Source organism: Brienomyrus brachyistius, chromosome 12, assembly GCF_023856365.1.
Source record: "Brienomyrus brachyistius isolate T26 chromosome 12, BBRACH_0.4, whole genome shotgun sequence".
NCBI classification, from domain to species: domain Eukaryota; kingdom Metazoa; phylum Chordata; class Actinopteri; order Osteoglossiformes; family Mormyridae; genus Brienomyrus; species Brienomyrus brachyistius.
This window is the reverse complement of record NC_064544.1, coordinates 3,199,998-3,211,722: the sequence shown is the minus strand read 5'-3', so window position 1 is coordinate 3,211,722 and position 11,725 is coordinate 3,199,998. Positions and strand designations below refer to the sequence as shown.

General features: G+C 42.4%; 1 protein-coding gene across 2 annotated transcripts; it reads right to left on the bottom strand.

The window, feature by feature from the left end:
• Window positions 1-974: 974 nt before the first annotated feature.
• On the bottom strand, window positions 975-7,499 carry LOC125705140 (protocadherin-18-like). Of its 2 annotated transcripts, none has more exons than XM_048971516.1 (4): window positions 4,538-7,499; window positions 4,032-4,087; window positions 3,262-3,431; window positions 975-2,143 (listed from the first exon to the last, which is right to left on the bottom strand). In XM_048971516.1, the coding sequence occupies exons 1-4, from the start codon at window positions 7,022-7,024 to the stop codon at window positions 1,497-1,499; spliced, it is 3,360 nt and encodes a 1,119-aa protein (XP_048827473.1). In that variant the 5' UTR covers window positions 7,025-7,499; the 3' UTR covers window positions 975-1,496. The 2 variants fall into 2 exon arrangements, with proteins under 2 accessions (XP_048827473.1, XP_048827472.1); XM_048971515.1 differs by having other exon boundaries at window positions 4,032-4,120; window positions 4,538-7,494.
• Between the last annotated feature and the right edge of the window lie 4,226 nt (window positions 7,500-11,725).

The window sequence follows — 11,725 nt, the reverse complement described above, 5'->3', positions numbered from 1 at the left end:
CAGGCCAGACTGCAGTCCAAACCATTCCTTCATCATACGCCGATTTGCTTTATAACATGTTTACCATCATATTCCGTACCTGTGTGTGTGTGTATGTGTGTACAGTGTAGCACGTTCAACCACATCTGAATTCCCATTTCTGATTAATGTATGTAATTCCTGACTGTGATCTCTAGAGGTCTCTGTATCACAGTTCATTCTAACATTTACAAATGCAAGGCAATATGCTGTTCCTTGCAGATTACCATTATTGATAATAATAATAATAATAATAATAATAATAATAATAATAATAATAATAGCATTTTATTATGTAGGCCATTCCATTAAAGTCTGTAATCATCGCTTTAATCTTAGACTATTGCATGCTTTGCAGTTATGCATGCTTTGTAAGGTTAATCTTATTGTCATAACAACCTACAGTATTGTCAAATTATTTAAGCTACTTCATGTTTTCAGTGGATATTTGTGACGGACAGAACTGTGGCATTTTGAAGTTTTAACCTCTAACGGTCTGGTTATCCATCTCCTTAAAATGTATATAGATTTATTTAAATTATATACGAATTTATTTAAATAAAAATGGATATCTTCAGTTAAAGAGTGGTAAACCTCACTGTTCAGAATTATCGTATGCACTTCAGTGTAGAACACAAACCGAAACACTATTAGTAAGAACCCATGAAGCAGCAGTAATTTGTTCTGAGCAGCAGGGGGAGCTCTCGGAGAGACGACGTCATTATTTAAATTCAACACTGTGTAGGTGGAAACGGGTTAAAAGTCCGCCGAATTTATAGCAGTTGCACTGTAATATTTCTACAATGAAACAAACACAATCTTGCGCAGTAATATCTGAACGATGTCAACAATCTCCATGTCAAACTGCTGTCTGTCAAATATAATTCAGTTACAGTGATGGACTAAAGCTATGCATTACTCGACAGCTGCAACCAAAACAGACATGTCACCAAGTGTTTGTTTTATGTTCTTTTGACTGATTGATACCCGCTAATTTCTTTTATTGGTCATTCAGTATCATACAGAAAGAAATATGAATCCGACATAATACGTGATTTAGAAACAAACAAGTCAGACCATGCAAAAATTTGCCCCATAATACTCAACATATTTGTCCTTTTCGAAGCTTTCACTTCACATGAAAGAATCATGCCATTAATATTTATTTACAGCAAAAAACAGTGTGGAAGGGAATAAATATCGTTTTCACACTCAACTCATTCTCGTGCAATACCAATACAAAAATAAACTTTTGTTTCATCGATTTTATATACACAAATATAAATATAAAGTTATGTATTTTTAAAATACAAAGGCAATTACGCTCACGTTGTGTACACTGTGTACCGAACAAGAAAATGCAACATATTTGGATAATTAGCATTCACAGAAAACATTGACATTATAAATGCAACTAAATTATAATCGCAGTTCTGTTTGTTTCCTAAACACGGAAAAAAAAGACTTGAGTCCCACGTCTAGCTCTGCTGGACGTCCTGCAAGAGTTTGTTGATTTCGGCCACCAGCTCGCTGGCATCCACGACGTCGTGCCTGCTGTCTGCGCGCTTGCCCTGCAGGTGGCTGAGCACGTTGTCAAACTCGTCCTCTTCATAGTTCTCCGGAATCTCCTCCATGGCCGGCAGCCACTTTAGCGGCGCCTGTGAGCTAACGTGGCTAGCCTGAGTGGGTCCGATGCTACTGCCCGGGTTCTGAAAGTGCGTGTTGGCCGCCCAAGCCGCCACACCCTGTGCACTCGCGGGAGGCTTTCCGGGCAGGTGCCCCTTCCGGCGCTCTAGCGATCCGGCCCGCTCCGTCTCGCTGCACTCCGCGTACGAGTCCAAAGAAGGCGGCAGGAGGCGCTGGAACACGCTACTCATCTCAGACAGGAGGGAGGGGCCACACAGGTCCCCGCCCACCTCCTCCTCCTTGCCGAACGTAGAGAAGCTCTTCTTGCTGTTGGAGTCCACAGACTGCTGGTCCTCTTCCACCAAAGCCTGCTGTGGGTCCTCTCCGGGGATGAACATGTTACTTCTGTAGTCAGACGAGGCCGGGGAGGCCAACGGGGGCATCCAGCACTGGTCAGAATGCCCCAGTACACGGCATTCCTCCGTACACAACTTCATTGCTAAAAAAAAACACACACAATGGTCAGAAAAGTTAAAACTACAATAGACAATCTCTAACTCCCAACCTGGATATGCTCGTTAGCACCTCTAGTGGCTGATCAAAAAACTGCAAACCGTAAACACTGCTCGTTAAGCAGTTGAGACGTTGAAGTGAGCAAACTGCCTCTCATCTGAACTGAAATAAATACAGATAACTTACGCTACCAGGAAGAAACGCCACCATGATAATCAGATTAGAGCGATGAGATCAGATAAATGTACTATTTCTGCTGCATATGTAAACTTTAACATTTTGAAACAGATGTGCATGACATAAAAAAAAAATACGATTTAACCAAGGGAAAAAAAATGGATTAACATAAAAGGATTCAAAGGTTTAAAATAACTGAAGTGGAACAAAACTAAACCCGTGATTATGTGGTCTGTTCAATGCTCAATATTCTCATGGTAATAAATTACAGTATTCAAATATACGCGCTTTTAACATATTCATAATATCAAGTGCATTATTCAAGACTCTTTCTATGATGGCATTAAGGGAACATTAACATCAAAGGCTCATTTATAATACATTTAAAAAAACAATAATAACAATTTTGTCCATCTGAAGACTGAAATTAAAATCAAGTGAATATCACATGTAGCCGACTGAGGCCACGTGAAAAAGATTAAAGCTCCTCATGAACAAATAGTTTTTCAAAGTGCAATTCAAAAATTATTTTATTCAAGATGAAGTCTTCTTACCCCCCCAAAAAAAAAAAATAAAAAAAAATATATATATATATATATATATATATATATATATATATATATATATATATATATATATATATATATATATATATATATAAAACGAGTTTAAAAATAACTGATTATTCTGACTTTTTTAATCATCACGCTAATTTACCGATAAGCACTCGAGCTTATCGCTTTAAGGGTAAAAAAAAAACATGCATCCATATTTCCTGATAGAGAGAATTTTAGACGTGTGGTTTGCGAAACTCAATATCCGAAAAGCATGTATAATTGGTAGCATGGTGTGTTTACTCCCCAAGGCCGCCCAGGACATTAACAGCAGGCGTAGCTATTAAGCGTCTCCCTAAATCGCTATGCATACCTGCATTTAGTCTGTGGTGCCCATCAGTGAGGAACAGTTCACTAAAACCCCCGACAAGCAGTCTGTCGACGGGTGAATCCCTCCCCAAATCGCAGTCGCTGTCTCCGGCCTCGCTGTCCCCCCGCCCGCTGTCCTTCAGGCTGAACTTATCCGTATCTTGCAAGGCATACCTGAAAAACCAACAACAAATGCACCATTTTGATTTTGACTGCTGCTGTGTGATAGTTAGTGGAAAAATCTATCTGAGCTTGGGTAATATAAGATAGATGTACTCCATACATATCAACAGCTGCCAGACTTTACTCAACATATTAGGATATTAAGCGATTTTAAGATTTTAATGCCAATTTTGGTTATGGCAGAGAGCTGCAGTGATATCAGGATATCATCAAGATTTATTTTATTCAGTCCTAGGCATGAATCCCCCTGAATGTCTAGGATTTCTTCTACAAATTATAGAATTAGTCCAGAAGATAAGGGGGGGGGGGGGGAATGATGTCATTATAATGACCAAGAATTCCATTATAGGAAATCATTCAAATTTCATTTGCACATTTACACTTTGGCTACTGCTAAGCAAACGCACACATTTCGGTTAATGGAATAAGACATTCTATACATTATAATATCAATGGATTTTTGCATCAGTGCGACAAAATCTGCAATCATGAAGAAAACGGTTTTTCTCCTTCATCCTGATCGTTTACGAGCATCTCGAGAAAACGTAGCCGCTAGTGCTCACACTATAATCCAAGCTCAGAGTAGATTACCTGTAGCTCCTTGAGAACTTATTCCCACGGAAACTCGGTCTTGGCTGGTACTGGCCCTGATGGAGCATGGACAGAAGCTGTGAGACTTGCTATATTGAAAATAAAACGATGAAGGGGAAGAAAATGAATACTGATGGAGAGAAAAATGACGGAACAGGAAACAAGGAACATGACATGACAGGAGCAGGCAGGTGACGATGGCACCTAAACCACGGCGGCTAAAAATGATCCGGAAATGATACGAGGCAAGGGATCGTTTTCGGCCGTGTCATAAAGCATGTTAAATGCATAGGAATGAGGGGATTTTAAACTATCCTACGTTTAAATCAAAGACAAGCAATGTAAAAAATAATAGCAATAAAAAAACCAAAGTGAACTCAAGGATCATGGAGGTGGAGATTACAGTTTGGGGAGGGGGGGGTGTTATTTAAGCAGAAGAAGTTAAATGTGTATCCGCATTTATAGGAGACATCGTGAAATGTACTCTGGGCACCATGTCGGATTACCTCTACAGGTGGAGTGGAGTGGGTGAGCTCTAGGGAGAAGTTCTCTGGGATGTGATTGGAGGATATGGTCACCAGGCTGTTCAGCGATTGGCGGCTGTGATGGCTTGGCCTGCTGCACATCTGGCCTCTGTCCATGGTGGGCGAGGAGGACGGCGACCTGTGTTGAGACCTGACTGGCAGGGTGCCATTGACAGTTGGCACAAGCGTGATGTCCCCCTTGTGGACCTGCCTAGACGGCTTCTTGGGGTGGTTCTGGTAGGTCGACTCGGCCACCCTGCAGTTGTAAGACCGCATGTCGTTCTTTTCCCGGCGGCATCTCGTGGCGAACATCACCATGATGACTAAGAGCACAGCACAGATGGCCCCCAGAGATATGATGATAATCATGGAAACATCCAGAGTGGTCTGACTGTCCTCGGTCGACACGGGCTGGATATGACTGTGTATGTTTTCATACACTGTACACTTCAGAACTGCTTTGGCATTGAGCCTGTTGGGTCCTTTGTCCTGGACCATCACCAATAGTTCAAAATGTTCACGAGGAACGTCCTTCATGCTGATGTTGGCTCGTATCTCGCACTTCTTGGGGTCCATACTGAAGTATCCCTCTTCGTTGCCAGCGACAATCGCGCACGTCAGCTCCGCATTGACACCTGCGTCTCTGTCCGTCGCCCTGACGATGGTCACTAGACTCCCCACCTCGGAATACAACGAGACGGGTATGTCAGCTGTGTAGTTCCGCAGTTGTGGAACCACAATCACTGGGGGGTTGTCGTTCTCATCCAGAATGGTGAGCAGGATGGTGGCGTTGCTCGTTAACTGGGTCTTCCCGCCATCTCTCGCTTGAACAATAAAGATGAATCTGCTGACTTCCTCGTGATCAAAACTCCTGAGCGCATAGATGGCTCCATTTGAGGGATCAATGGTCACATAGGTGGAGACAGGGCTCCCCTGGACAAAGCTCTCTAGAATCGTGTAGGTGACCTGTCCGTTGGTGTCCAGATCTGGGTCAGTGGCCACAACTGATGTGAGATAGGCTCCGGGCGAGTTGTTCTCAGACTTGAAGATTTCATATCTACTCTTCTCAAAGCGAGGTGGATTGTCATTCTCATCCAAAACCTGCACAGTGAAATGCTTAATGGTAGAAAGGCTTGGAGTACCTCTGTCTTCTGCTATCAGAGTTATGCTGTACTCAGATCTCTTTTCTCGATCCAGGGAAACATTGGTTAAGATCATGTAGTTTTTTTCATAAGTTTTCTGAAGCTTAAAATGCCCGTGCCCATGCAGCCTGCAGATAACCTCTCCGTTTAGGCCCGAGTCTAAATCCTCAACCCTTAGCAGGGCTATAAATGTGTCTATGGGAGCCCCCTCTGGTATGTACGCTACCTCCTCTTTGCCAGAAGTCATTAAATTAATGCTGATTTCAGGCTTGTTGTCATTAACATCAACCACTTTAATAATAATCTTACAGTGTGCAGGAATTGAATTAGGTCCAAGGTCCTGTGCTTGGACATCAATCTCATAGGACACAGCCGTTTCAAAGTCCACTCTCGTTAGCAGAGTCAGCTGACCATTTTCTGGGTTTATTTTAAATGTCTCCAGTATCTTCTGAGATACATGGCTACTAAATGAATATACCACTTTACCATTAGCCCCCTCATCGGGGTCAGTGGCGTTAAGATCAATCAGGACAGCTCCCACTGGTGAATTTTCAGAAAGAAAAATTACATGTGACGTCTCTTCAAATACTGGGCTATTATCATTAGAGTCCGAAACGCTTATCTTAAGGAGTGTGGAACCAGATCTAGGTGGCACACCTGTGTCTGACGCAATTAACCTGAGTTCGTAGCTCGACTGCACCTCCCTGTCCAATTCCTTGACCACAACGAGCTCCGCGTACTTAGCACCGTCGGTTCTGGTTTTTATGTCAATTTTAAAGAAGTTGTTAGGGGTTAAGGAGTAGGTGTGGAGGGAGTTCTCGCCCACGTCCGGATCCGTGGCACTGTCCAAAGGGATCCTGGTACCCACCGCGGCGCTTTCGGATATCTCGATGGGGATGAGGGAGCGCGAAAACTGGGGCGAATTGTCGTTAATGTCCAGCACCTCCACCTCTATGTGGAATAACTGCAAATGCTCGGTCGGGAGAGTAATCACGTCGAATTCAATGGAGCAGTTGGGGTGCAGCTGGCAGAGCTTCTCGCGGTCGATCTTCTCCCCGACGCTGATCTCGCCGTCATCTTCGCGGACCGAGAGGAGAGCGGCGCTGCCCCGCCGCATAGCGCGGAACCGCAGGGGCACCGAGCTCGGCAGTGCGGACAGCGCGTCGGCCGCATCTTCCCTCAGCCGAGCGATCACCGTCCCCGCTTTCTGCTCTTCGTAAACTTTATATTTCAAGTTCTTACCTGCAGCGCATCGCGTCAAGATGATCAGCACGGGGAGCATCAGTAACGTCAAGCAAATATTGTCCTTTCCCGTGGACGTCTTCATTTTCCACTTCTCACTGCACACATGTAGTTATTTATTATTATTTATTATTTTTTCCGTCTTAAAACGTGGCCATTGTAATTCCTTCCATGTCCACGAAGTATTTAAAAAAAATATTTTAAATAGGCTACGTTCAGTTGTACCAACTGAGTTAAAAATGGCTGATGTCAAAACAAATAATCTAAATGTATGCTTTTTAATAAAAGCTTTTTTTACGATTGCCTACTGAAAGCGAACTGCGTGCGCGCTCGTGTCCTCATCCCCACTCGCGCGTCTCCCGAAAAGCCCCCGACGCCTCTCAGCAGCCCGTCTGTCCCACATAACCCGCCCCAAAGTAAAACTGCAGCTTTTTCTCCAGCTCAGACAAAACGCTTCCCCAAATCAAGTGCTGCCCCTGAACCACTCATAACACAGCGGCTATTGATTTACAAAGAAAAGACTGGCTCAACCCCGCCTTTGGGGCTCTTTCTCTCTTCAACAAAAGACGGAGTAAATTACTGAAGATCAACTCCGTTTTTCATACTCTACTTATGTATTCCATAAGCAGTACTGGGCATAATTCATCGTCATAGCGTAAAAGACATCGAAACATAAATAAGAATACCTAAAGCAGCTTTATGTATTGTTTTAACCTATTAACTTTTATATATTTGCAATAGTTGTGAAACCTGACACACTTAATCCGATCTGATTGCGTCCAGATCAACAAGTATAATAACTGACCATATAGTGTCTCTGAATTTTATTTCACTCAGTTCTATTTCAATCTGCTTTTTACATGGTTTCTGTCGTTTTGCGCTACTTTAAGTGCTATAAGCTCCAGCTCAGACTTGGACAAAATGGAAACCCGTGCTGTCTTGCTCTTCCCATATACAACAGTCTAATCACGGCATCCCAGAAGAATATAACAAAAGCGAGTTTCTTTGTCGATCCAAAAAAAAAAGGAGAAAGTGACATTAAAACTCGCTTTTTCGTATCGACGCGTCAAAAGGCGCACAGCGGCACCGCGATTGGACCTTAACATAACCCATTGTGATGCGCCTATTTAGTGCCGGGTCAGGATGATACTGGCTGAGCGGCCATAAATAGCGTTTTAACGGCTATGAGACTGGGGAATTGTCGCTTTCCTTACAGCCCCCAGCGGTATGAAAGGGTTCAAAGGTAAATACGAGCGACTGGGGATTCGGAAACCAGTGCCCATCTGGTGTGAGCGTCCAACGAGCGGACCCAAGAATCATATTCGGGGGAAAAAATAATCAGAATAAAAATAATACTGAAAAAACACGGCTCAAAAATAATTAATCCACTTTACTGTTCTATTTTTTTTTTTTTTTTTTTTGGGGGGGGGGGGGGGGGTTATAACGTTCCAAAACCGTTCCATCTGTTTTATATTTTAAAGATCAGATAAACTTTTAGTGATATAATGTGTTTCCATCAGCATTTTAGCACATAAACGCAAATGATGAACACGTGTAACCAAAAAAACCATTCACGGTCATTACCAAGCCGTGATCACTTGTATAACTGGCGGGGGGAGATGGGGGGGACGCTCTGCAGCCCCCGGTATAGGATTCCCATGTGTCACATTGATTTCATCGATCTTCATGCCGTCTCCCTGCATGTGAGGGTCCCCGCCAATGATTTCTACTCTAAAGTCTAACCAAATCTCACAAACGACCATAGCGTGAACACAATTATTTCTTTGTATATTTGGCATATTATTTATAATAACAATACACAAGTTATACTGACAATGGCCTGCTTTGCCTATAACTTGAATAGATCAGATTAGCGGTAAAGCTGCATGCTCTTTAATAATAACCATCGCTAATGTCCGTGCTGCGTAGGCAAACGTGCTCGAACTTTCCAAAACGTTTCATTAAGCAGATTCCGGCGACCGCATCTCCATCCTCTGATCAAGTTAGATGCGCCCTGATGTTTACTGATTCTCAGTCTCCCTCCATCCCAGCCGCAGAATGCAGTCTAGGAATTTTAATGTAATTATCGCTGTGCAGTAATCAGATTCCCAACACAAAGAGACTGAAAAGCGCCTCGGTTCAAACAAGGGAGGTCTTTTATACACACAACCCATCTTCCATTGCTGGAAGTAAAATAATAAAGGGAATTTGTAAATTCTGAGTGTAGACGCAAACCTAATAGATTTAAAAGCCCTTTCTTAAAAATTCAATGCATAATAGTAGACGTGCAAATGGGAAAAAATGATCAGACGGAGATACGTGAAAAGTGCATTGTTAATTATGAGGTGATTAATAAATGGGATACACTATTATTAGGACTAAGATGGAAACTAAAATCACGCATTTGTATTTCTATATTAAAGTGTCTGTTTTCCCTTTTATTCCCGATCCCATAAAGTTGTTGAAAGCGGCGGTGCTGAACTTTGTTATTGAAATGAAGGGGCGTCCTTTAACAATGGATCTGGCAGGTGGGAGCTTCTCGCGATGGGGGTCCCGGCATGAGCCCCCACGTCACTCGCCGGAATGCGCTCGCGGGTGCGGGCTTGTGCAGGCACGCGAGCATCTGCTGCCCGGTCCGTCTCATTACCATTCATTCAATTAGCTCCTGGGGATATCGGCCTCAGCGGAGGCATTCAATTTTAGTGCCCCTAGGAGGCCCTGACAATGCTTATTGTTATTCATCTCCAAAGCGACCATCGCCACTTTATAACCGGGCGGTTTAGCGCTTTATGACACGTGGAGACACCGCGTGACTCACGCGAGGGCGCGCGGATCCCTTGTTTGCTCTCTTCTGTAGCATGTGGAGCTCAGGAGACTAAATATAAATGCGTCATGTAGATATTTATGTGTCATTGTGTCCTTTCACCAAGGTAGCCTACTGATGTGTTGGTGGATTCATGTTTACTGGTGTGTTCATTTCTCAACACCACCCTTTGCAACACTTCTAGCAATGCACCAAAAATAGTCTTGTATCTGACTTTCTTTGATGTGGTGTTTTTATCATTGCTTTCTGGTATATAGTTCTGCATATACAAAGCCAGTTTCCTTTTTTATATTGCTGAAATTGGCATGCTCTTTGGAATATATGGGTCTAAATGTTGCAAAGACCTGTCCTGTAAACTGTCAATTTACAGAGATTAATTCACTCAAAAGGTTGCTGCTATGTTATTGTAATTTTTGTGGAAAATGTAATGTATTCACCCCCCCCCCATCTTATTGAATTGCCATCCTTTACTTATCTGTAGCAATAATTTAGCAATATTTTGTACCAGACCGAATCCTTTATTGCGGTGTTATTGAGTGAACGTGGTACTTATTTTTGTTACCTAGTCTGCATAATAATTGATAGAAAAATCCATCATAATATTACTGGAAATGTGATAATTGAGGGAAGACAATTTTCGAGAAAATAATGAGTCAAATCTTCATCTCCGAGAGACACACATTGTCCTAAAAACATATTGAATTCACGGCTTTGGCCAAATGTCACTCCTACTATATGCGACAATACCCTGTACTGATATTTAGCTAACTGGCTGCCATGTTGTTCTCCTTTTATATGTCAGCTAAGGCTATTTGATACAGGTTTGCTTTGGTCAGGGTCAACAGCATCTAGCTGATACACAAGGTCAGCCTTGTACCTACTGGGCAACATGTGAACTACTTCTCATTTTCTTATTTGCCTTGTTCTGAGCACTGTTTGGCATTTTCTGTGTTGGATCTTAATAAGTCATCTTGACACAAAGAAAACAAACTGATAGTTTTATATATATATATATATATATATATATACAGAAATACCATCCAGCCCTGAACACACCCAGCAAGCAACAAGTCAGATCGTTCGCTGCTCCTTAACCTCGTGACATGTTTTCATAACATGTCTGCCATATAATTTGTCTGATCAAGATAATATTTGTACCAAAGGGGGGTTACATCTGTTTTTTGTTAGGTATTCTTTCAATTGAATGGGTACCGGTGTCGTTTTGTACTGCCAAAGCCCAGAGGAGAGAGACGCGTGTTTCGCAGAGGAAGAGAGTACAGAGATAGTTGGTTTAAACTCCCACCAGTTTTATTTATATCAAGATACTGTCAAGGTATTATTAAGTCACGTGGAGTAGCATTTCATGTGCTGTGTGAACAACAGGACAGATGGAAAGGGTAACTGCAATTAACCTTGCGATAGAAATTAGCAGAAAATGCGACGCGCGATCGTACTGGAGAGAGAGTCACATGCAAAATGGCTGCGATATTGTGCTTCCCTAACAAAACCTCCATTAACTCTTCATTCCTGAATATGAATAATTAGATTGCTGGTTTCTTAAATCTTTTAAAGGCAATTAAACCATAATTAGAGCACAAAAACACAGAGGAAGATGGGAAACTCAACAAGGGAGTATGTGATGCAAATTCGCACTAGATTCTTTGTTACACCACACCAGGCACCAGGCAGCAGCTTTGTATCTGTAGTGAATTTACCACAATGTAAAGCATATTAGGAGAGCAGAGAACAGATGTTTTCCATACTTATAATACTGCATGTCATAGTCCATCTCCTTAATGTCAACAAATGCCACATTTTAAAAATTAATAATGTGTAAAAGCCACTGTAACCCCAGATGCATAATGGCCCATTTTTTCCACTTAAAAGAATGTTAAATATCTGCAGAGACGGCACCCTTTCACCGTAGCCAAGTTGAACTCTCCGCCGATTCACTTTGTGCGT

Coding starts and splice junctions, on each gene's coding strand:
- LOC125705140 (XM_048971515.1), bottom strand. CDS start 7,024: ATGAAGACGTCCACGGGAAAGGACAATATTTGCTTGACGTTACTGATG. Junction 4,121..4,537: donor ACTCCACTCCACCTGTAGAG/GTAATCCGACAT, acceptor TTTTCAATATAG/CAAGTCTCACAGCTTCTGTC. Junction 3,432..4,031: donor AAGTTCTCAAGGAGCTACAG/GTAATCTACTCT, acceptor TTGGTTTTTCAG/GTATGCCTTGCAAGATACGG.